General features: G+C 43.9%; 1 protein-coding gene across 2 annotated transcripts in view; it reads right to left on the bottom strand.

Moving 5' to 3' along the window:
• The window catches only part of HEG1 (heart development protein with EGF like domains 1), a 178,684-nt gene that overhangs the window by 62,845 nt on the left and 91,131 nt on the right, over positions 1-24,708 (bottom strand). For both annotated transcript variants that reach the window (XM_085647511.1, XM_085647512.1), the window contains exons 3-5: positions 20,748-20,864; positions 15,041-15,163; positions 9,590-9,693 (exon numbers count right to left, since the gene is read on the bottom strand). In XM_085647511.1, coding sequence (XP_085503637.1) covers positions 9,590-9,693; positions 15,041-15,163; positions 20,748-20,864 — 344 coding nt within the window. The remainder of the gene's footprint in view (positions 1-9,589; positions 9,694-15,040; positions 15,164-20,747; positions 20,865-24,708) is intronic.

The raw sequence follows: 24,708 nt of genomic DNA, 5'->3' as shown, positions 1-24,708 counted from the left end.
ATGCCCTCATTCATTGGCTTTCAATGTTGAACAAACATTATGTGGCACTGTCCAAGTCACAGGCTTGCAAATCTCTAACAGTCTGTGCCCCACCTTCCATGCAAAGATTTTCTATTTATTGCATCCAGAAGAGAGATTCCGCATGTAAAGAAAGGAATATGCTACTTACCAGTATGCATCTGTTCTTGGCATGTAGAGCTGCAGAGCCACACACTTAGGATAGTAGATCGCCATCTGGTGTTGGGCTCGGATGCTTGCAGGTTGTTGTTGTCTTCGGAAGAAGTCTTTGGTCACGAGATAGGTGACTCCTCCCTTGGACTACAGTGCGCATGGGCATCCACTCCATCCTCAGATTGTTTTTCGCCATGATGGGAAATGATGGAGTTTGTAAAAATAAAGAAAGGATGTCCATGTGTAATGTCTAAGTAAGACGATGCTGGAACAGATACAGGTCCCGGGGAGGTGGGTGGGCGTGTGTGGCTCTGCAGCTCTACATGCCAAGAACAGATGCATACTGGTAAGTAGCATATTCTGTTCGAGGCATATGAGCTGCAGATCACACACTTAGGATAGACTTTATAGCAGTGTTTCCCCTAGCGGTGGTCACCTGTATCAGTTGCAGCAGTTTGGAATAAAGTTTTAAGGACAGCCTGACACACAGAAGCTTGCTGTTTGGCTTGCACGTCAACACAGTAGTGTTTAGTGAAGGTGTGTGTTGTAGACCATGTGGCTGCCTTACAAATATCTTCTAAGGGAATGTTTCCTAGGAATGCCATGGAAGCCCCTATTTTGCGTGTGGAATGCGCTCTAGGGGGAACTGTTAGAGTGCGTTTAGCCTTGTGGCAGCATATTTGGATACATTTAACTATCCACCTGGCTATTCCGGACTTGGAAATGGGGTTGCCTTTATGTGGTGGAGAGAAAGCAACAAACAATTGTTTGGTTTTGCAGAATGGTTTGGTTCTGTCAATGTAGTAAAGTAGGGCTCTTTTAATGTCTAAGGTATGAAGAGCTCTTTCAGCTACAGAGTCTGGATTTGGGAAGAACACTGGTAGCTCGACTGATTGGTTAAGATGAAACGGAGAAATGACTTTGGGTAGGAATTTAGGATTTGTTATAAGAACCACTTTGTTACGGTGTAGCTGTAGGAATGGTTCTTGTATGGTTAAAGCCTGGATCTCACTTACCCTTCTAAGGGATTTGATAGCAATAAGGAACGCTTCTTTCCATGTAAGGAACTGTAGATCGCATTTATGCAGAGGTTCAAATGGGGGACCCATGAGCCTTGTGAGAACAATATTTAGGTTCCACACTGGAGAGGATGGTAATCTGGGAGGAATAATCCTTTTAAGACCTTCCATGAAGGCTTTGATCGCTGGTACTTTAAATAATGACAAGTGTCGATTTTGTAAGTAGGCTGCTAATGCTGCTAGGTGAAGACGTATGGATGGGTACGCTAAATTACATCTTTGCAAATGTAGTAAGTAGCAAATGATGTTCTGGATGGATGCATCCAGTGGACGTATATCATTGTTAGTGCAGTAAATGGCAAATCTTTTCCATTTTGCAGCGTAGCAGGCTCTAGTAGTAGGTCGTCTGGCCTCTTTTATAATATTCATGCAGTCTGGTGGTAGGTTGAAGTAACCGAACTCTAGGACTTCAGGAGCCAGATCGCTAGGTTCAGTTGATGTGGATCTGGGTGTCTGATTTCTCCATGGTTCTGGGTTAATAAGGACGGGGAGAGGCGCAGTTTTTGGTGTGGAACTAGAGAGAGTTCCAGCAGTGTTGTGAACCAGGGTTGACGCGCCCATGTGGGAGCTATTAGTATCAGCTTGAGAGACTGTTGCCTGAGTTTGCGTACCACGAATGGAATGAGTGGGAGAGGCGGAAAAGTGTACGCAAATCTGCCTGACCAGTTCATCCATATTGCATTGCCCTTCGACTGTGGGTGGGGAAACCTGGCGGCGAAGGTTGGGCATTTTGTGTTTTCGTGTGTGGCGAACAGGTCTATGTCTGGTTGGCCCCATTTTTGGAAGAATGGGAGTAGGACTTGTGGGTGTAGTTCCCATTCGTGGATCTGTTGAGTTTGTCGACACAACAGGTCGGCAATCTGATTGTGAACTCCTGGAAGGTGTTCTGCTAGCAGGTATATGTTCTAGGGAATGGCCCATCTCCAAATGTTCTGTGCGAGCTGGGACAGCTGGAGAGAATGTGTGCCTCCTTGTTTTTGTATGTAATACACGGCTGTCATGTTGTCTGTCCGGACGAGGACAGTTTTGTTCTGGAGATGTAATTGGAATGATTTTAGTGCTAGGAATACTGCCAGTAGCTCCAGGTAATTGATATGGAGCCCTTTCTGTTGAGTGGTCCATGTGCCCTGAGTAGTGTGTGTTAGGAGATGGGCTCCCCATCCTGTGAGAGATGCGTCGGTTGTCAGTACTATTTGTGGAAGAGGCTCGAAGAACGGCCGGCCTTTGGACAGGTTTATGGTGTTCCACCATTTTAGAAAGCGATGTGAGCGGCTGTCCACCAACACCAGATCTGCCAGTTGTCCGTGAGCCTGATTCCACTGACGTGCTAGACATTCTTGCAAGGGACGCATTTGAAGTCTTGCATAAGGCACAATGAAGATGCATGACACCATCATGCCTATGAGTTGCATGAACACTCTTGCTTGAAGAGAGTGTTGGGTTTGAAATTTTTCGATCAGAGCTTGTATTTTGGCTATCCTGGCTGGCCTGGGATATGCTAGTGCTTTGGAGGTATTTATGGTGGCTCCCAGATATTGATGGATGTGGGAGGGTTGGAGATGAGATTTGGGATAGTTTATAGTGAATCCCAAGTTGTGTAAGATTTGAATAGTTTGGTGAGTGTGTAGGATGCACTTGTTGAATGAATTGGCTTTTATGAGCCAATCGTCTAGATATGGGAAGACATGAATTTGTTGTCTCCTGAGATGCGCTGCTACTACTGCTAGGCATTTGGTGAATACTCTGGGCGCAGTTGTTACCCCGAATGGAAGGACTGTAAACTGATAGTGTTGTCCGTCCACCACAAATCATAGATACTTCCTGTGAGCAGGATGCATGGGGATGTGAAAATAGGCGTCCTTGAGGTCTAATGTGGCAAGGAAATCGCCTTGTTGTAGTAGTGGGAGTACTTGTTGAAGAGTGATCATATGGAAATGATCTGAGTTTATGTACTGATTTAGGAGTCTGAGGTCCAGTATTGGTCTGAGCGTCTCGTCCTTTTTGGGGATTAGGAGGTACAGTGAGTATACTCCTGTACCCTGATGTAGTAAGGGAACTGGTTCTATTGCATGTTTTTGCAGCAATGAGAGCACCTCTTGTTTGAGGAGCGTAAGATGGTCTGGTGACATATAGCGTTGCTTGGGTAGAATGTGTGGGGGGGTAGTGGTGAGTTCCAGGCAGTAACCATACTGGATAATTTGTCTTACCCACTTGTCTGTTGTGATGGAGTTCCAGACAGGTAGGAACTGTTTGAGTCTTCCCCCGACTGGAGTGGAATGGTCTGAGGGGAGTGGAGGAAAGTCACTGTTTTGAGGCGGGAGAGGTACGAGTGTTGGTACTGCCTCGACCTAGTCCCGTGGTGTTGTTTCCTCTATATCCTCCTCTAAAATATCCTCTACTGGGGGATGTTTGTGTACAGGGTTTGAATGTGGAGGAGGTGTCTGCTCCAATGTTTTTGGAGGCTCCCCTGTAGAAGGAGCGTCGAAAGGAGCCACGTGGTTGTGGAGACTGCAATGCTCCCATGGATTTAGCAGTCTCGGTGTCTTTTTTCATTTTCTCAAGTGCAGTGTCTACTGCTGGTCCAAACAGTTGTTCTTGATTAATTGGTTGGCTAAGTATGGTAGTTTGTACCTCTGGCTTGAAGTCTGAAATGCGTAGCCATGCATGGCGTCTAAGGAGTACACTTGTGTTTATTGCCCTAGAGGCAGTGTCTGCGGCGTCAAGTGCACATTTAATTGAGGCATTTGAGATAAGTTTTCCCTCTTGTATAAGGTCATTTGCCTGGGCCTTGTATTGGTCTGGTAGGTGTTGTATCAGGTCTTCTAACTGATCATAGTGAGCCCTATCGTAGCGTGCTAATAGGGCTGGAGTGTTGGCGATACGCCAATGATTAGCGGCTTGTGCTGCTACTATTTTGCCTGATGCCTCTAATAGTTTGGATTCCTTGTCGGAGGGCGGTGTATCTCCTGTAGTTTGGGAGTTGGCACGTTTCCTTGCGTTGGAAACGACCAGGGAATCCAGAGGGAGCTGCCCTTTGATGTAACAAGGGTCTTCTGGGGCAGGTCTATATTTTTTCTCAATTCTTGGGTTGAGTACCCTGGCCCGTACGGGGTCTTTAAATACCTCTGTGGCGTGTTTTATGACCCAAAAATTTTAACTGACTTTTGAGACTGTTCAAAGGTGTCTAAGAGGTAGTCTTCCTCGGGCGCATCGGAGTGCATGGTGACGCCATGATAAAGTGCTGCTCTGTGCACTAGTTGTCCAAACCCCAGGTGGTCATCTGGAGGTGATGGTTTTGAGGGATATGGTGTAGGGTCAGGCATATCTGAGAGAGGGTATGCCCAGTCGTCCAATGGTACAGTATCTGGGTTTGTGAACGGATTATTAAGATCTTCCAGATCACCTGGATCACCCCCGACCCCTAGGTCATCATCATCATCCTGTGGGGGTGGTGTATGTGATGAAGATGGTAGAGGTAGTGGTGGTGTAGGCAGAGGGGGTGGGGTAGGAGGTGGAACAGGAGAGGAAGGAGGAATTGGGGATGTTGCCGAGTCCTTCTTCTTTATAGGAACTGAGGCAGGTGTTGTATCCGGTTTCCGTTTCCTACAAGGTACAGCAGTGACATGTCCCGTTTTTGGATTAATATAGATCCTTTTTTGTGTTGGATCTGGGTGGAAAAGTTCTTGGTCTTGAGGAACAGACTTTGGCGCCGATTTTTTCGGTTCCGATCGAGGTTTTGGGTGATTGGTAGAGTCTTTGGCTTTAGGAGGTGTATTATAGTCCTTAGCCGGTGGTTTCAGTGCCGATGAAGGTTTCGGCGCCGATGAAGGTTTCGGTGCCGAAGTTGAGTCTTTAGGCTTGGGAGCTTTCGGTGCCGGCTTGTCTATGGGCCTTGGTGTTTTCGGTGCCTAAGGTGCCGGAGCCGGTTTCGGTGCCGAGAGGTCTTGTGTCTTCGGTGCCGAAGGTGCCGATGGCACAATGATATGTGGTTTGCTCGGGCCCGAGCCAGTGGAAGGCTTGTGTTTCTTCGGAGCCGAGCCCGAAGGCGGGGCTTCTGAAGGGTGTTTTCGGTCTCGACTGGGGCCCACTGGCGAAGTCTTGACCAATGCCTTTGGTTTTGGAGGGGTTGGGGTAGGGGCAGTATTACTCACGCGTTGCCCCGGAGTAATGGGGTCGTCTGAGTCGTCTGCTTCTGAGATAATTTGAAGTTCCTCGGAATCTTCTTCCGGGACATCGGGACCCTCATCGAAGATGTTCTCTGGTTCCGGGGCTGGTCTGTGTGCCATGATATGGCGTCGAGCTCTTCGATCCCGAATGGTCTTTTTGGATCGAAATGCGGCGCAGGCTGGACAGCTGGACTCGTTGTGATCCGGCGAGAGGCACAGGTTGCAGACCTTATGATGGTCACTGTGTGGGAATTTTGCTCCACAGTGGGGGCATTTTTTAAACGGCGTCCTTTCCATGAGCCGTAGGCCTTACGGCGCGGATAGGTCCAAACGCCTGCGTCGACGTCCGGAACCGGTCCGATGAATTCGATGTCGAGTGAAGGTGCCTCGATGTAGTTTTGTAAAAGTTTTTCGCTTCGAAAGCTTGTTTTTTGAAGTTTTCTACCGGAGTGGAAAAGTTACATCCGAACCCAATGGCGGAAAAAAACAATCTGAGGATGGAGTGGATGCCCATGAGCACTGTAGTCCAAGGGAGGAGTCACATATCTCGTGACCAAAGACTTCTTCCGAAGACAACAACAACCTACAAGCATCCGAGCCCAACACCAGATGGCGATCTACTATCCTAGGTGTGTGATCTCCAGCTCATATGCCTTGAACTTCATATTTTTTGTTGCGTTTCCCTAGAAGGTTTTAATGTACAGCCTCAAAATAGCTGATATTTGAACCACTAGGGAGTGAGGATCTGCTAGCCAGCTTCCTACTGCACTTTCTCTTTCCTCAGGATCAAATTTTTTTTTTACTTAGACTGACATGTCTGACTTCTTCTGAAGTCAGCTGCTTCAACGTCAAATTCCTAATGTGAATCTGAAGCAAGAGCTGTTGCCACTCACATCTGGAGCAAAATCTACAATATGCGTTAAGTAAGAGCCACGTAGCACTACAGGCCAGTCCTGGGCATTGCCAGTGAAAAAAGGCTGTATAACACATTTAAATTGCATATTTACCCCTATAAAAGTCAGCTGTAAGTATGTATCTAAAAGCTATGCACAGCTTTGTAAGATAAACTCTGTAAAGTGAAATGTTTGCAAACCAAGACCTCTCATGGGCTTAATATTTTAGAACCGTCACTTTGTGCTTCTAGGCTGTGATTGAGAACTCTGAACAAGAAATACCTTGAAGGTTCATTCTAGTGGCTTATCAATAAAAACAGCAAATACAGGCCAATAGTTACAAAGAGTCTTTCTTTTTTATTTTGCAAAGGTGACATTTATAAGGTTGCAATTTTCCTTTTTAGTAACTAGTTCATGCTGCAAGCTTTAATAATTTCCAAACATTTGAACACCCTCAGGCTCACAGACAATCAGGACCGATCACACCCACATGACTGGTGCTATGTAGCTGCCTATTTATTTTCGGTCTCCTTCCCCCACAACATGACTCCCTGTACCCAGGTTGCTAAACAGTGCCTCAGGGGTTGTGCAACTCTCACTACTCAATCAATCAAGGTGTATTTGTAGAGCGCGACTTGTCACCCCGGGGTGTTTCCAGGCGCTTCTTTCTGGTCTCATTCAAACAACCAGGTCTTGAGACCCTTCCTGAAGGCTGTCAGCGGTGGTGCAGTGAGACCGTGGAGAGGTAGGTCGTTCCAGGCTTTGGCGGGGAGGTAGGAGAAGGAGCGTCCTCCGGTGTGGCTACGTCGTATGTGTGGTATCTTTGCGAGGTGTGCTGAGAGGAGGTTCCTGTTTGGCCCCCCTGGGTTAACCCCACAGTGTATACACCTGTGACGCACACTCTGCTTGGAATGTCAAGTGGTATAAATAAAGATTGAGTGGGTCATTTAGAGATTGGCGAGTGGGGAAGGTGCTCCACCCAACTATACTTTCAGTTTCCACGCCTCACTTAGTGGTGGGGTAAGCCCTGGGTATCCAATGGTAGAGCTTCAGCTGGCTCCACACTTGACTTGACGGCCCACTTGGTAAAAGACCACCCGATCACAGTAATGGTAGCCCTGTCCTAATTGGGGTATGGCAATTGCCACTGTTTTACCCTGCCCGAGCCTGCCAGGCGAGCCATAACTGGCACAGGCTGGCAAAATAAAAAAAAAATGCCCTGATGCACATGGAGCCAACTCCCTGTGCATCAGGGCCCAAAGGGGGGGTTCATTTGAAAAAGATAAAAAGGAAGACCCACTTGTAAAATAAAATATTGCCCTCTCTGCCTACAGGGCATCCACGACACCTGTGGGCACAGAGAGTTTTGCTAGGCAGGCGAAGACTGGTTATTACGGCTGGCTGGTGGCCACCTTCTAAAGTTTAGATCAGTTCCTATTACTTCAAACTTGATTTAGAATTCGGTGGCAACAGAAAATCATCCTAGTGGAGGAAAGAGAAAACACTGCATATTGTCTGCAGAAGGCATTTTACAATGACAACAAAGATTAAGACTTTTTCTAACAATCACACCACCTAATCAGTTATTGGATTTACCTCATGCATTCAGGTTTTGGTTACTACTTTCGTTTATATTTAACACAAACAATAAAGCATTGTGTAACAAGCATTGTCAAAGTCAACAGGTCTCACCTGTGTAAAGTCTATCGGCTTTGTAAAGAACGCATGCAAGAAGGGAGTGCTTAGAGTGTCCAATAATTGTTCATTCCAAAATTCCAAATTCAATTTAGTGCAAAGTCCTTCCAAATTGTTTTCACACATATAAATTCAATAAGATGCAGGAGTTATGATATGTTTTTCAAACTAAATTTTCTTTATTCTTTATAAAATCCAACAGCAGACCAGCCAACGCGTTTCGTCTCAACATGAGACTTCATCAGTTTTTTTAATAGTTTCTAGTGATTCTTCCTAGATAGAATACGAAAGAAAAGACAAGACGCTGAATATCTGTATCCCCAGTGGGATCTGCAAAAATCATGTTCAAGGACACGACATCGCCTCCATGCGAGGCACGGCTCCAGTGTCATATTGGCTTTATAAGAAGAACTGTTATGTGTGAAAACAATTTGGAAGGCCTTTAAACTGAACTAAATTTTGAATTTTTGAATGAACAATTGTTTGACTCTCTAAGCACTCCCTTCTTGCATGAGTTATTTTCCTTTGGTTCATGGTCGCTGAGCAGTAGGGCCATTAGAGGGTTGAGTGCTTCCATTTGCATACCTATGATGCTAACACCTCTGCCGCCAAATTAGAGCCAATACTGATCTTTCTGGAGGTATCTATTGGCTTTGTCAAAGTTTTTTTTAGCCATGCTCTACAGCAGCACAGCTGCTGTACAGCATGGCTAAAAGCAATAAGGGAAGCAGGATACTGGATGGGAGGGAGAAGAAGGATGGGCATAGCTGCCGTCGTCTGAACTGGGGAACCACGTTTGAGTCTCTGTTTGGCTCAACATCCTGTGATTCTAAGCAAATCACTTAATCTCCCTTTCCTTTAAAAAATAAAGATTGTGAAGTTCTGTAATGTAACTGGTGCTCATGTAAAGTGCTGATACCCTCGGGTCGAAATTTCGCTATAAAAAAAATTCCAAAAAAAGAAGAAGTAGTACCTCAATCAAAGAGCAAGCAGTGGATGGACACTAATTAACATGAACTCATCTATACTTGGTCCATGCGCTCGCAAACAAGTGATGTCGCACATATTCTGCCGAATCATAAGTCAGCAAAGAGTGATAAGGATGACAACAAATAAAAAGTAATGGGTGGCCTAAAAGGTCCTTTTTATAGTTTTTTTCTTAGACACAAGAGATTGTCGTCATAGCAACAGCACTTGCATGCTACCTGCACGTGAGACCTAAAAAAGCACACATAACGATGCGCAGACAATCCGTAATTTTTTTACTGTGCTGAGGGGGAAGGGGGCATCATGACACCTTCGAGGCATTGCCTCTTTTATGTCATGGCCCCTTCACAACACTCATCAATAGCAATAAATAGGATATTACACTCCGCCCATCTGTATTTCTACTATATATATCAAACACAGATGAATTTACAATATCTCCAGATTTTGAACACAAGATAGGCTAAAGTTGCAAGAACTTTGATATCAATGAATAGAAAACATATGACAAAATTAGGCAATTAAATCGTGATGCACAAAGGTTTGCAGGCGATTTTCATTTTTTAATGGGTTTTTTTCTAAGCACATTAGAGCTTACCATCTGTATGATTTCTCCTTCAATGTCACGTCTGTCCAGATGCTTCCCATCACTGCTGTTTATGACGCTGCTTGATATTTTAATTTGGCCAATAAACGTCCTTACTGCAAATAAGTACAAAGATCAGACCTGTGGTACAGTTTTGTGGAAAATGGCTAACCATAACTAGTCAATAATACTGAATTTAACGTCATCCACCAGGGCACTGCAGATTAAATAAAATGCACATTGACTTGACTCCGAAATGGCGACACGATAGGACAAGACTGTGCAAAAGCAATTCCCATCTCAGCCAATCATAAAAATATTAATTTGATTAAGAAATCAACATAATAATACATCATAAAATCAAAAGAAAATACCAAGAATCAAACATTGTCTAGTTTTTTTTTTTTTTTTAACTGTTTATTAGCCATACAAAAAAGCAATCATTATTCTCCAAAGAAAATATTAAATTGCAATGCAAACCTTGCATAAACCTTTAGTGACAGTTAGGTTAATGACAAAGTAACGTAATTAATATCTGCTATATGACTGTTTCTGCATTTCCTAACTCCAGATGGATGGGATGAACTGTTTACCAATCTTGAAATAGTTGGTAGCCTGAGGTTCAATCTCTTAGTCCTTATGCCCTACATTGCAAGTTCAGGCTACAACAGGTGTTTGCACAGAGATCAGATCTATGAGTTGTCTGATAATATTCACACCCTCGCAGCTTTCCCCTAATAAATTCAGATAGGTCAAACCTATTGAAATTTATCCGGGGAAAAGGCTCGGAAAATGGAAAAACGTCATTGTAATTGCAATTGTAGCATTTCTAAAGTATGTAGAACCAAAAGGCATCTAAGCGCTAACTAGACAAGACTGTGAAAGGCGAGGACCTAACGTAGAAGGACCTAAACTTTCCAGTACCAGACAGGGAGGGCTAATTCGAGAATAACCACATTTTCACCTCTCTGTGAAGCATCATGTATGAATGTAAGCTCCTGATGTGTTCCAGGAAGGAATTGCGCCACCTGGCAGCTGCCACAGTAAAAGCCCATTCCCCCCACCAGACTCTCCTGCACCTAGGAACAGTCACCTTACATTGACCAGCTGATCTCAGAGACCTCCCCGGAACATACCAATTAAAGGCTGTACTAAGAGAGAATGACCCCTGCAAATGAAGAGCCTTGTGAGCCAAGCAGAGGGCTTTAAAGACACTCACTTCTGTACTGGCAGCCAGTGTAAGGACCTCAGTCCCTCCCTGACTGAACAGAATTTAGGTATTCCCAGGACCAGACGTGCAGCCGCGTTTTGAATGACTTGTACGTTGTTTAGAGAGTTCTGGTTTGCATTTACAAGCAGGGCATTACCGCTTTCTAAGCGAGAAGCTATGAGCACAATGGACACTGACACCCTGAGCTCTTTTGGGAGCAAAGGCAGGATTTTCTTCAAGCTCTTGATGATACCTCCACCCCATCATTTTCAGCTATCCCTAAGACTTTTCCACTTTTTCGGCTTTCCTTCCAAAGTTTCACATTGTCAGTCCTCCAAAGCATGTTAATGGGAGATTATGATGAACTTTCTGTAGCATTCACTCCAATTCTTGGCTACTGCAATTCTCAAATGTTGGCAAGTATGTGCCATTATGAGGATACATGTAAATATAGGTACCATTTATTTAAGAAGTAAAAATGACTAAATCTACATCACAAAAATTCACAAAGCAGAAGACTGCAAAGAACTGTGCATGCATTTGATAGAAGATGTGTGGTTTGGGAGTGACATGAAAAACTGGAGTCCCAATCCCTCCTTTTCATTTTTGTTTGGAAGTCCATAAATGCCCAAATTAGTAGTGTGCCAGGGAGATTTGTGATCTCTTTTCTGACATTGCACATGGCCTTAAATCAGAGATTACCAAAGCTGAGAAGGATATACGAGTGCATGTCCCGCTTCCCTCCCAGAGGATTTCCTTCAAGTGGATTAGAAGATGGCCGGACAGAGGATTTGGCAGGGATGTTGTCCCTTGTATTACTCGGTGCATCCTTTGCTCTTAGGACTGCTCGGTAATCTCCCTCATTGCGTGACTGGAGCAGGGTTTGGAAAACCGATAAAGCGACTTACATTTGGTAACAAGCCTTCCCCTTCTTCATCTAGTAATCAGAAGTGGCTGGTGGATGCGATTAACAGACCAGCACTGAGGGCATGCTACTCTACTTTTATTTGCAATTTGGTCATAAGAGGGAAACGCTGAATAAAAAACAAGAGTGGCACAATTAAGAGTATAGCAAAATGGATCAGAAAAAAAGGTTTCCAATGAAACAATGTATAAGAGTATTTAGATGAAAGAAGAACAAGAAAACAGAAGACTGATGGGTATTATTGCCAATTAAACCCTCAATGAGAGGTTAGAAGTCTCCAAATACGAAGACTACTTTTCTTACAAAAGAGAGGTTTGAAGGCTGTTACCTTTTTATATACCATGAAAATAAGGTCTCCTGTTTGATGCCAGGACGAAACACCAAGAAAATATAAGCTTGTCACCATTCAAAAGATGGACCCAACCCAGAATACAAATCCTCGTTTCTGCACTGTGAGAGGCTCAATACACTGAAAGACCCTGAGTAGACTATAAAAATTGACCTTGCCAAACCCAGTGAATACTAGCCATCATTTGAGAATGCATGGAAGGAGATTGGGAGAATTAAAAACAGGGGGATTTAACTTTTCCATTAACTTGCAGGACAATGGAGGGCGTTTTAGGACGAAGAAAGCTGAAATTGCCTACTTGTTTGCTTGAAGAATCATGAGTCTGCGGTCTAAATAGGGGGTATCGACATGGTTGCCGGTGGCTCAGGGATAAGTAGCCTTGGTGTTCGATGACCTTGTCATTTGGCAGTGCGAGGTAGTGGCTCATATTAAAAACGTTTGCCTGAAACATATTTTTTGACAGATTAAGTAAGCACTGAAGGATTGTCAGTTAAGATGCTGGTGTAGGCACTTTTGTGAAATGTACCCTTCGTCAGCACATTTAGGATCTCACACCATGGAGAAAAGGGTACGTACATCTGAAGTCAGCTTGGTTTTAACGCTATTTTGGAAAAGTGTTTGGAGGAACACACCATGGAAGCGTAAAATTGTTTACCAGAATTATTAAAAATGGCAGCTTAAGTCATTATTATGTGCTTTTTCTGGACAAATCATAAGATTTGACCTTCTTTGCAATTGAATTGCTAAATGATTGAATACTTCAAAATATTATCAAGGAACGTCAGCAAGCATTTTATCTTTAGGGTACACATTTCCTCTTGTAGATCCCAAAGTTCATTGTAATACACCATTTCTCTTTAAACACTTTGGGGCCTATTAGCATGGCGGGCGGATCGCCACCGCCCAACCGGCGGTGGCGATCTGCCCGCCAAAACACCCCGCCGGACGGCCTTTTACCCCCGCCACATTAGCATGGCGGGTGTACAGCGGCGGACGGAAAGACCGCCCGCTGCTTTTCTGCCGGTAGGCAATTGTCACGATTGCCTACTGGGCGGAACAGGCCCATAATATGGTGGTGGTGCCTTGCAGGCACCACCATGCATATTATGATGTGGCATTTTCAATGCCTTTCCATGGCGGAGACTCCGCCATGGAAAGGCATGCGGAGTTCTCTTTGGGGGCCGGTTGCGGGCCCCCAGGGGGGTGGGGGAGTGGGGGGCTGCACTTGGGGGTTACCCATGATACCCCCCAACATTGGTATGCACAAGGTGGCAGGCACCGCGCGGTACCGGTCACGTTGTGCCTGCGAATGCACAACATGCATATATTGCATTGTGGCGGGTGCTGCTTACAGCACGGCCCGCCTGCAATGTAATATATGCGGGATGCCACCGCCACCGTGGTGGTGGCATCCTAATTGCCAGTGCTGGACCGCCGCACCACTGGCGGCCGCTCCCAGCACCGCTAGGGTGGCGGGCGGACTTGGGCCCCTATGTGTTTATTTCAAACTCGGACCCTGTCAATTCTAGTGACTCGGAGGCAGTTTTTCTAAACAGTGCTAAATGTCCTACAGCACACCTAAGCAGATCATTAATAGAGCATGGGGCTGCTAAGACAGTTTGGAGGTCATTAGTCTATGTCAGGAGACCCGCTCACTGGCAAGGTCAGTATAGGACCTGACCCTCCACTTCCCTCAACGGTGGACCACAGACGACATTTAGAGATCCTCTCCTGCTTGTCATAAATAGGGTGGGGCGGCTGCCACTCTAACATGTTAGTCATATGATGGGAGGGCTGCCAAGTCCACGGTTACTGATGGTTGAATCACCGGAGGCTTCCATCAGAAACCCAGAAGTTCCCCCTCCTCTAAATAAGATGGGTGAGCCACAAACTAGTACAGTACCTCCCATTCATAATGTGTAATTCTTTGTTGTGGCTGCTTACTATAAGGGGCATTATCTGCTCTGTTTCTTTAAGGGACAGGGATCTCAGTGCTGACACACTGAAAATTCAGATGCTGAGAGGAACGTCTGCTGTCGCAGGCAGGTCACTGTCCCGTCAATGACTTTAGTGCGCCATTACTGCCCCATTCATAGCATGGGGGGTGGGGGGTACGTCACTGCTCACAGCCCCAGTCCGCTGTGAAGGATTAGTGAATCTTTTGCTACACAAATGCAGCTCGCAACAGAATGGAAAGTTCTGCACAGCAAACTCCCATGATTCCTCCTGCTGACATCACTCATCTGAACAATGCATGTGTTTAATTCTTTATTTATATTCTTTAGATATTTGAATATCTCTATCAAGGGGTGTTCCGTAAGTTCTCCCCAAGGGAAAACAAGCATTAAAAATGCAATAGGTGTCGCCTTTCATTAAGTTAAAGCCATTTGCTTTGCTATACAATACCATTAGCAAAGCAAATGGCTTTAACTTAATCAAAGGCGAGACCTATTGCATTTTCAATGCTTGTTCTTTTATGGGAACTCTTCACAGTAATGGAATGAATGCAAGTTGTTAAAAGCCGCTTTTTCAAATTTCTCTGAAAATGTCTGAAACTTGTCAAAACATTGTTAACTGGTCATTTTCATGGCTGGAAAAAGCGAGCCAATCAAAATCTTCTCACTGTAAAGTTAAAAGAAAAGTCAATGCTCTGTTTTCCAATGAGAAAGGATAATCTGTGGTGGGGTGATACCTTTTATTGGACTAATTCAAATAGTTTTAAAATGTTACTATACACATACACGTATTACGAACCTCCCTCAACGCTTCTGAACAATGGAACAACCCAGACAGACTAACCAAGCAGTAATTCTCACCGTGAACCAAACTTTGGGTTATTACTTTATGCAGGAACTATCTACCATGCACATACTGATTAGTTTACCAGATGCTGTCTACCGCTGACATTTCCCACCTCTCCCCTCTTGGTGACTAACAGTGATGTTGACCTCAAGATTTAAAAGTCTATTTTTTGCTTACCTAAGCTGCATCCTGTTCCTTTTTCGAGCTGGTACCCCAGAGAACACCTGCAGGTAAAAGAGCCCTGGGTATTAATGCATGTAGCCTTGGATGGACAGGGGTTAGACAGACATTCATCCACATCTAAATAGAGAAGAAAAAAAGAGGAGATGGAAATATTACACGATACCAAGAAAAATAGTAGTGGTCAAAAGCACCACCAATACAGTCTTAGATCAAGACATGCTGGTTTATCTCTGAACACCTTAAACCAGAGCCCAATTCACAAAGATTGAGTGTAGCGTAAATTACGAGATGCCCGAAGCTTTCAACCTCAACACAGCCATCTTGAAGAGGAGGGCTGAATAAAATGTGACTATGTCAAGAGAATCTTTAAGAGGCATTTCAACAAATCTTTGTGGATTTCATTTGCACATGAACCTCTGAAAGGTGCCCCCTGCATCTACAGATTGTGATCCACTGGCAACGTTTGTGCCTATGGCAAAAGTGGGCATCTTTTAACTTACTCCAGAAGATATCTTTGTGAATTTGGCCACAGGTGTTCATTCCACAAAATACAATTGTATGTGTTCTGCAATCAGGAATGTTGCGATTTCATGTATGGCGTTGTGTTCTGTGGTGCATCACTCGGCAAAGCAATTAATGCCAACTACATAAAGAGCGCAATCAAACATAATATAGTACATTCTGCACATTAACCTTGGGGCATTTTAGGTTTTAGTGTCCCTTTTTAATTTTTATATATGCAGACTACCAAAGTAATTGGTGGAGAATTACGGTGTTTTTTTATTTGTGTGTTGCTACTTTGCAAATGTTTAACATGTGTGACAAACACCTTTTCTCACTGAGTAAATTTCCACAGGAAAAAAATACTGATTCAATTTACATTAAAACGGAGTTTGCTTATGTGCTCAATTCGAAAACTAACAAAATTAGCAGAAACACAAATTAGTAAAAATGCATATTTATACAGCAAATAAATAGAAGTTGTGATTAAGAAGTAAAAATAAAAGGGATGTTTCTCCTGCATAGGGAACACGGCAGCTTACCAGGAGAAATATTAAGAATTCTGAGTAGGAATAACATACATTTTACCTCCCACCCCTAGTAGAGATAATTTGTAGTATGTTTAAATGCACCTAATGACATCTTTACTGGCGAAATAGGGCTATCCGGTGGAGACCTGATGAGTATGTTTTTACTACTTTATACACAAATACAGTTGATTCATATTTTGAACACAAGGCAAGCATAAACATACCCATATTAAAACTGCATCAATACTTCCATTAAATTAAAAATGTAGTCTGAAAATAAAAATATTACTTTTGAAGCTGAGTCACAAACAATGTGAATTTTCACCGCTATAATGACAAATCTAAGATTGAATCAAAGACAAGAGGTGAGTATAAATTACAATATAGCCTTTATTACTACTCGCAGTTGAAATAATGAAAACCAAGGTAAAGTATTATGACATCATCTGCAGGTCTTTCATGAGGCAGGGAGATGCTGACTACAGTCGCCCTATTACAAAGACAGGAATCCGCGGCAGGGGCGGATCCTCCGCTTAGGCTGAGGAGCGTCACCCCACTGCTCTAAGAGCAGAGCAAATTAAAAATAAAATGATAATAACAGGTCGTTGATATCATTTTACTTTTAGTCTGCCTTTAAGCTCCATGTTAGGGCGGGTTGGGCTCATGTGACGCCAGAAGAGGAAGGAGTGGTGGCTGCATCATAAGTGCACATGATGGTTTGGCCCGCCATCTTGGGACGGCCAAATCGTCATGCGCACTGTGCATGTTCTCCACTGGCTGTATTGTGCAGCCTGGAAGGAGATCATGCACAGGCTCCCAGTACCTCGCTGAGCACCGAAATACAGCACTCAGACCAATCACAATGCTGCCGTAAGGCAGCGTCGTGATTGGCTGGGAGAGACTGGGAGCATGGGTGCTTCTCTTCCGATAGAAGAGGACGGAGGAGAGGCGGCGGCGTTCACAGGTAAGTCTTTTTTTATTTTTTTATACCCCTCCCCTCTGCCCCCCCGCCACCGTCCCCTACCAGCCACCACTGATCTGCGGCTTCAAACGAGTGGGAAGAACCACCAGCAATTTCAAACGATCCGAGAGGAGAATTACCAGGAGGGACAAAGTGCAGAAACAGGTAGGTAAAAACATGATATGCCAAAATACACTCATCCAATCCAGAATGCTAGGATGCATGTGTAAATGAAGACAGCATGCAGGTAGAAAGCTCCTTGTTTGAAGAAGGAGGAAGGAAGAAGGCAGCAGAGAAGCACGGAAGCTGGTTGCCTCTGCGTCAGCTGGGCTGGTAGCAATCGCCGAGAAGTACAGAAACACTGTAGTAAGGCTTGAAAATGCCAATTGGTACTGGTTTAAAGGATAATAGTCAGGATTGCACTCAGGAAGGAACTCCTACTGCTCTCAGGAGGATTCCTAATCTTTCTATACATTTTCCTATTTTTTTTCTTAAATAAAAGTAGGTACTCAGCAGCTTCTATCCAATGTTTAACAAAGGCCGTGATCGTGGGGAAGACCGTGCATCGAGGGTGTTGGAAGATTTTCTAACAACCTCTCAGATGAGAAAATGGCTGCTGCAATACCAGCATGATGACGCGTGTGCAGGGAGGCAGTGAGTGGCATGCACTGAAAGAGATGGGGGTGCGCAGAAACAGCCCCCAGTGCCGCCGTCTATCGGAGGCCCTCACATTCCTAAAGGCATGACAGGCCGGCATTGCATGAAGTGAGTATTGGTTGCATTAGGTTTCCACCCAAGGCGCCAAGAGTGAAGGCCTCAATAAATTAAGAGGTAGGTCCGCGCCATGCACAAGCAAGGGGCAGATCAAATGTGGGTGAGGAGGGGCGCTTTAGCTTGGTGTGCAACTGCTGCAAGGAGAGGGGAACATTGGCATGGTAAGGCACGGGCTGTAGTCAAAGGTTAACCACCAAAGGCAGCCAGGGTAAAGGAATTATGGTAGTAGTTGCCACAAAAGGGGGAGTGGCTAAAAGTAAGAATCAACAGAAGCACTAGTGGTACAAGATGAGGTGACCAGTTGGATGGTCCAAACCAGGGCAGAAGGATCGCACAGTGGCAATGATTGGAAAAATATAGGGTAACGAAATGATAAAGGGAACACCGTTGACTAGTAAGAAAAAGGGACCTTTAGCAACTAAAAAGGCATCGTTAAGAAGGTGTCTATCACAATTGAAGGGAAAAAGAGAATTTTCACTATAGCGCATCCACCATAACTTTTATCAGCCACACCAAAAGTGCGATAATGTGATGATCAACCATCTATATTTGGAAACAGTAGGGGGCCAAAACAAACAGTTATATATACTGCTTTATCAAAGGCTAGCTTGTCCCACCCTGATAAGACGACACTATCAGGGTGGCCTCAGCCTCAGTATGAGGGAGTTCAAGATAAATGTTACTGGATAAATACAGGATCCAGAATACTTTTAGAACAACCTCTGTTTTTACTAACACACGTGTATCCCTTTATTTTAGGTTGCACAGGGCAGGATTTAAATTCACAACAAGGGAAGAAAAAAGCGAGAGATTACGGGCCTTATTACGAGTCTGCCTGTTAAGGGGTCTCCTGTGAGTTATGTTGGTTAATGAGGACGGTGACTGCAGTTTTGAAACTACACGAGTACATCACAGTGAGTGAGGACATGTTGAATGGGTTGGGATTGATGTTGGTCTGCACGATGAGCAAGGTTTTCATCTTTTGGGGTGCGGGGGGACCTGGTTTTGTTGTTCATTTGAGAAGGTAAAGGGTGACAGAAAGGAAGAACTAGTGAAGCACGTTTGGCAGAGTAAGGGAGGGTCAGACAGAAAAGAAGTTAGGCAAATTATTATGGTTTGGATTTCTGAGAAGTTTTCAAAGCCATCAGCTGTGCAGAGGCTGGGAGTGCCAGGATGCATTGAAGGGCCTGAGATATGTTGAGCAAGGGAGCATGGACGTAGGTGGACCATGTTTGGATGGATGTATATTTCTCATGATGAAAAGTGGAAGCCATGGTGAAGAGAAGTAGTTTGTCATCTGTGAGGAGGCCAGAAATGCATGGGCTCCTTCGTCACATGGACCATGGCAGATCGAAGACTGAGAGTTGGGTGTAACAGGAACAAGAGGAGTTGAAACCGGATATATGGACTGTGTTCATGAAAGTGTTTATATATGAGTACCTCCTGACGTACATTATAAGAATATTGCAAGTTAGCAAGGAGTTCCATGATATATAGGAATAAGGGACAATAAGGGCAAAGGCCGAGTTCTTTTATAAGGTCATTGAATTCTGAGGGGACTTGCAATATCCTTGTCATGTACAGCAGAGGGTATTTTATAACTTATAATACATGGTCACACCTTCAATTTTCCCACAAACTGGCCACTGAATGTATCACAAGTTGCCGATTGTAAAGAAATTAGAAACGTTTTTACACAGGGCTTTTAGAATCCCGAGCATTATATTAGACCCACGCTTCCCGTTTCTTTGCATTGTGATAGTAGTTTTTTTACGGATGAATTTGCCATAATGTATAATGCACTCATGCACTCTGAAAATACAACGTCAGCAGAGATAACCGTGCCACAAGCACCACAAAATACCCTGTCGAGAACCAACCGCGCGTTTTATGCACGTCATCTCTATAACAATGGATCTTGCGCCATCCGTTCTGGGCAGAAGAGCCCACGGGCTGTTGGATTACGGATTTGGACTCGTGGCATTTCCTCTTTATGGCTCATGTATTTTCTCTCTTGTTATAGATTTCACGCGCCCGCGGTTCAAATGCTCGAAAACCACTGGCGGCTCTGCAGATGTGCAAGGAATGTGAGGAAGAAGAGGCCGAGCTCGGAGATTCAGAGCATCCGCAGGGTGGGGACCGGACCTTAAAATAACTCTACAAAGATCTCATGCTGGCCCTCCCTGTTTCCTTTCCGCTCTCCCATCCTGTGGGCTTCCATCAGTTTCATTTTTAACCCCTCCTCGCTAACCTGCGCAATCCACGCGGATATGACGGAACCCATTATGACATTTCCTGGCGAAAACAGTATTGTGGTGCGTTACGTTTGAGCATTAAAAGTCACATAAACAACATAGAAACATTCCCAAACTTTTCCAGGATATAACGTTATTCACTAAACACAAGAAGAAAACACTTTCAAATGTGTTCTACAGCAGCCTTAATGACTCCCGACTGATAATAAAAGTGAACAAAGGATAAAAGCCCATGCTATAAATGGATGAAGATGGTTTCATATAAAGTTCTTCTTAAGCATCATGTCCGGACCTCTGCAGAATCCTAAAGTGTGTACAGGTGGCCGCTATTATTTTCGGGGAGGGTGGCAATCCTATGATTTGTTGAAAAAGAACTTTCCATAAACCCTTCTATCCTAAACACTCAATCAATGGTTTCACTTTATATTTTGTTTTGCTTCACTTGTGCCTTTGGTTTTGGCCAATACACCATCCCATATTCGGTTCCCTGCTTGATTCACTTTATTTACGCTTGGATGATTATAGATTGTAGATTTGACCAATTCACCAGGCATAGCCCTTGTCACATTTCCTCACTACTGGGAAATTAGATTCAATTTTTATTCTCTAGCTATTACTAATGTTTACAAAAACTATTATTAACAATGCATCATCCCTTCTGTGTTTGTAACGTCACTTACCTGTAGCACATTGTTCTCCTGTCCAGGACGGTAAACACTGACACTTGTATGCGCTTGCGACTTGATCCTCAGCACATTTCCCCCCATGAAGGCAAGGGTTGGGAGAACAGATACCAACTGTAAAATGATGATATGTCACAAATTATTGGGAATGCAATCGGTTGAATTAAATGACAGATTCTCAAAATTCTTTGTTTTACAAAAAAGGGTGAAAGGAGCAGGTAATCCAAGGAGTGTGGACCACATCGGATACTATGCCAACGTCTCACAGTTGTTATCCCGGAAACACTAACCCCCTACTTGCCTCCAGCGGTTTATATCATCTCCACTGGAGCAATTTGTGTGGGTGGCCTCACCATCGGGTTCTGCAATGGGGTACTCGCTTACCCAGGTGAGTGATGCCTCCGACCGGAGGGAGTGTGTCTGGCAATTAATACTGGTGGGATCTGTGCAATTAATAAAATTACCTCCTATGCCTAAAGAAAGTTAAATATAGGGATAAAGGAATAGGGTTAAGGTTAAAAACAGAGGGTGGTGCCGTTGAGACGTATTACTTATCTTTGACATCAAGCAGGGTGCACAACATGATCGGATCCCTATTCGTCTTGGTATTCAGGTTAGTACATTAATGTACGTTCCATTGTTTTTTATATTCCTCCACGAATCGTTGCTGCAGGTATATTGGCCTGCAACTTTTAGTGGGGAACCTAATCCCTCATAGGTAGAGGGTGAGTGCAGGGATATTCTTCATCACTCATTGGTGCAATGGAATATCCTGCCACTGCTGAATCCAAACTCCCCATTCGGGGCGGGGATGAAGCATATCCCTGCCCTAAAAGCTGCGGGCCAATATACATGCAGCAACTATTCGTGGAGGAAAATAAAAACAAAGGAACATAAGTTAATGTACTTACCTGAATACCAAGACGACAAGGGATCTGATAATTTAAGGTCCTGGTGAAAGCTATGGACCCCTAGAGGCAATTTCCAGCTGAAACACGTTTACCACCCTGCTTGACACCAAGGATAAATAATACGTCCCAACGGCACCACACTCTGTTTATAACCTTACCCTCATCTTTTATCTTTATATTAAACTTTCTTTAGGCATAGGAGGTCATTTTATTAATTGCATGGATTCCATCAGTATTACTCACCAGACACACTCCCTCCAGTTGGAGACATTACTCACCTGGGGAAATGAGAACCCAGGTGCGGAACCCAATGATGATGCCACCCACACATATCGCCCCAGTGAAGAGGATATACACCGCTGGCGACAAGTAGGGGTTGAGGGTTTCCAGGAAAACAACAATGAGATTCTGGCGTAGTATCTGGTGTGGTCCACTCTCATTTAATTACATGAGATACTCAAAATAAACATTCAGCTTAAAATCATCTGGCATGGTATATTTTTATTTACATATCAGCTTCTTTTTTGTTTTGGTTTATAACCATTACAATAATATGAAATTGATGTGCATCATTATTGCTATTTTTTAAATTTACTGTTCCAAGTACGAGGGTGCAATTTTGGAGCAGTCAGTATCGGCCCGTGGAGGGAGTTCCGTGGGGTGGTGAGACTTGGCGGTAGAAAACACCGGAATATGGATGAACGGAGGTAAGTAAACATTTAAATAAATGAAACGAATTTTGTTGCGCACATAGCATCGCAAAATGCAATGCAGCGCGCACAAAGAAATTTGTTTTATTTATTTAAATGTCTACTTACCTCTGTTCATCCATATTCCGGTGTTTACTACCCCCCGCCCTGCCTCAATGACCCACGTAACTCCCTTCACGGGCCGCTACTGGGAGAAGTAAATTGAAAAACAAAGAAAAAGATGTAACAAAACACATTAGCAGAAAGGAGTAGCCCAGTAGCAAATTTGCAGCTGCTAAAATTTACAATAAGAAATACATTAAAGAAACAAACAGGATAAGGAGGAGTGGGGGAGTAAGTAAATGCTGCCAAGAACCTGACATAAATGGTTTTACTACTGCACAACTGTAGGCCACAACTGCATGCACAGTAGTTTGCACAAGGGTTTGGAGTCTAAGGCTCAAGGCATGGTTTCCCTTGAGGGTTTGTGAATGCCCACATACTTATGAGTCATATTCTACATATAACTCAGCATTTGGAAATAGCAGATGTTAAATGACCTTCCCAGAAGCAAGGCTGGAAAACTGCAACAGGTGCAATTCTCCAGGCATACTACTGGGAATGTTTAAAAACTTGCAAAAGTCACACATTTATACTGGGCATAGGGGAGCATCCATGGCAGGAAATGTATGACTTCTCCTTGCAAATCTGGCCCTCTGTGTTCTTTGGTGCTAATGTATCTGAGATTCAATCCTGTTTTCATAGAAGCTTAACGGATGACCTTTACCTCTACCATTCCAATCTGACATTGAGGGCTGTATCAATGCTTCAATGCCTATACCTAATTTAAATTGCGAAATTCACCAAAGGCCTATAATGAGGGGGCATAAACAGTGCTTAATTTGAGCCAGTGGTTTCCGGTGCTCAGCACCGGCACTTAATTGCCAGAACCTGCACTTATGACAGCTTCCACATGGTGGTGCTGTTTGTGCGATTTAAAGATAAGCAGAAAAACTGTTGATTGTTAATTCAATATACATTAAAAACAACTAATACCTGCCACCCAAGCCACTTTTAAAGCGTTGGCGGCCTTGAACAGTCTGAATTGTCACACTTGTAGCAGTGTTATAGTTAGTAGTTGTGTTAGCACAGTGGCAAACTGTAGTGGCCTTCTGACGACGGCCCTGGCAGTTATTGTTTTACTAATTAAGCACTGGACATAGATAACGCATACATCCCTCTGGAAAATGGCCATGCGAACATTATACCCATTCAAGACAGAACTTTCAAATAAAATCAGGGAGAGGCAGAGGCGAAACCCTTGAATGTCGGGGTAGATATCCTATACCAGCCTTCGATAATATCTCTATTTCATTGCCTTCAATGGAGCTCTCTACATCCCAGCATAGCAACTGCATTTATGATATATACACATTTGCTACATCTAACAAATACTGTGCGAGAGTGATCTCTACAAGATTTTATTTACCAACGGGAGAGAGTAAGGCCCTCATTACGAATGCCCAGCTGGGAAGACGATTACTATTGCACCTTTTAAAATTTAATACCACGGGGATCAGAATTTAAAAAGGTGCGATAATTATCGCCTACTAAAAGTTGTGCCCTTTAAAATGAGGCATAACATATGGAATCGGTATTTAGCACACCAAATTTGGCTGGAATTTATCTGGGGAAAACTCCAAGGGTTTGATAATTATCACACAACTTGTAAGATCGATCCCTGTGCAAGCATGGAATTTAGCTCTGCACTTGCAAACAGGGGCCAAATATCTGTTTCCTCATGTTTAATAACTACGTTTTCATGCTTGTTTGCTATTGAAGAGCGAACTGTATGACATCATTTGTTTCGTTTGTTTTAAAAAGGACTTTTTTAAGTCTAACCATTTCCTGAGGAGTCAATGGCGACAGTGCCTTTGACTCCTCAGGAAAAAGAAAAAGAACCCTACAATGTTTATTATTATTTACCATTAAAAATGTATGAATCCCAGAAAAAGCCGTGATAGGTGATTTGTTGACCAGTCTACTGGTCTTTCTGAGAGGAAGCCACTGCCTGAGGGGCATTCTGAATTTAAGTAGGGATTCTCGTTATGCAGGAGGAAAGTCATGCGACGCTCTGGAATCCAAGTGCAGGATGTACGAAGCATTTTTTCAGCTCGCAAACAGTCCGAATCGCAGAAGCGGGCAGTTTGCGACTGCACAGAAGCCTTTTTGTCTGTACAGAACCCTATCTGCGATTCGGTAAGCTTTACTGAATCGCAAATTGGGTTTGCGAGTCTCTATTAGGAAGGGGTGTGCCAAAGGCGTTTCTTCCTAATAGGAAGTCGCACTGGTATGTAG

This window comes from Triturus cristatus, chromosome 3_2 (genome assembly GCF_964204655.1).
Source record: "Triturus cristatus chromosome 3_2, aTriCri1.1, whole genome shotgun sequence".
NCBI lineage: Eukaryota > Metazoa > Chordata > Amphibia > Caudata > Salamandridae > Triturus > Triturus cristatus.
This window is presented reverse-complemented; position numbering and strand designations above follow the sequence as displayed.